The sequence below is a fragment of the Rhincodon typus genome, chromosome 49, assembly GCF_021869965.1.
Source record: "Rhincodon typus isolate 14 chromosome 49, sRhiTyp1.1, whole genome shotgun sequence".
Lineage (NCBI taxonomy): Eukaryota > Metazoa > Chordata > Chondrichthyes > Orectolobiformes > Rhincodontidae > Rhincodon > Rhincodon typus.
Genome location: NC_063380.1, coordinates 3756285 through 3757431, shown reverse-complemented (window position 1 = coordinate 3757431; position 1147 = coordinate 3756285). Strand labels below are relative to the sequence as shown.

Below are 1147 nucleotides of genomic sequence, written 5' to 3'. Positions count from 1 at the left end.
GGAGGCGAAGGAGGAGGGAGGAGGCGAGGGAAGGGGGGGCTCACCTTTCTGCTTCTGCCTCAGCGCCGATTTGATGAGGGCGGCCTTGAGGGCGGCCTTGGTGTCGGCGGAGATGCCGCACTCCTTCCTGGCGTCGGTGGGGGGCGCCTGTGCCCCTTCCTCCTCCTCGTTCTCCTCCTCCTCGTTCTCCTCCTCCTCGTTCTCCTCCTCCCCCCCACCCCCGGCGGCCAGCGGCGCCCCCCCCCCAAGGCCCCGGCCCGGGGCCCATGTCGACGCCCGGGGCGGGCCGGGGGGGCGGCGGAGGAGGAGGGGGCGGGGGAGGGGGCGGGGGTGGGGGCGGGGGGCGCGGCGGCGGGGGCCGTGAGCGGCAGATGCCCCTCCGGATCCCTTCGCGGCGCCAGTGGAAGTCGTGGATCTCCCAGGCGATGGCTTCCTTCAGCTGCTCCCTGCCTGGGGCCGGCCGGTCGAAGGAGAAGTCGAAGGGGGGGCAGCAGACCGGCTCATCCTGGGGGTCGTGGTACTTGGCCAGGAACGGGTGGCCCAGCGCCAGGGAGGCGGATGGGCGCCGCTGGGGGTCGAAGCTCAGCAGCTGCTCCAACAACTCCAGCGCCTGGGGGTCCTGGCCTGGGTAGAGGGACGGGAGGGGCACCGGGCGCCGGGCCGGCAGGCCCCGCAGGTAGGACCGCACCCGCTCCGAGCCCACGGATGCCACCAGCCGTTCGGGCGGGGTGCCCAGCACCGTCAGGATCAGCTGCAGCTGGTCTAGGTAGTTCTTGCCTGGAAAGATCTGGCGCCTGCCCAGCATCTCGGCCAGGATACAGCCTGCCGACCACAGGTCGATGGCGCTGCTGTAACCATCCAGCGAGAGCATCAGCTCGGGCGCCCGGTACCAGCGGGTGGCCACATACTCGGTCAGGAAAGGCTCGGGCTGCCCGGGCCCCGTGCCCAGGCCCCGTGCCATGCCGAAGTCGCCGATTTTCAGCTCACAGTTCTCGTTGACCAGCAGGTTGCTGGGCTTCAGGTCGCGGTGCACCACATTGGCAGAATGCACATACTTCAAGCCCCGCAGCAGCTGGTACAGGAAGTAGCGGGCGTGCTCCAGGCTCAGCGGCTGCGACGAATGGATGATCTGGTGCAGGTCGCTCTC

At 70.5% G+C, this 1147-nt stretch overlaps 1 protein-coding gene across 1 annotated transcript in view; it reads right to left on the bottom strand.

The window, feature by feature from the left end:
- mapk7 (mitogen-activated protein kinase 7) overlaps window positions 1–1147 on the bottom strand; it is an 8542-nt gene that overhangs the window by 5269 nt on the left and 2126 nt on the right. Inside the window, 2 exon segments of the mRNA XM_048620926.1 lie at window positions 45–147; window positions 233–1147. The exon segment at window positions 233–1147 is cut by the window's right edge and continues 1 nt beyond it. Coding sequence (XP_048476883.1) covers window positions 45–147; window positions 233–1147 — 1018 coding nt within the window.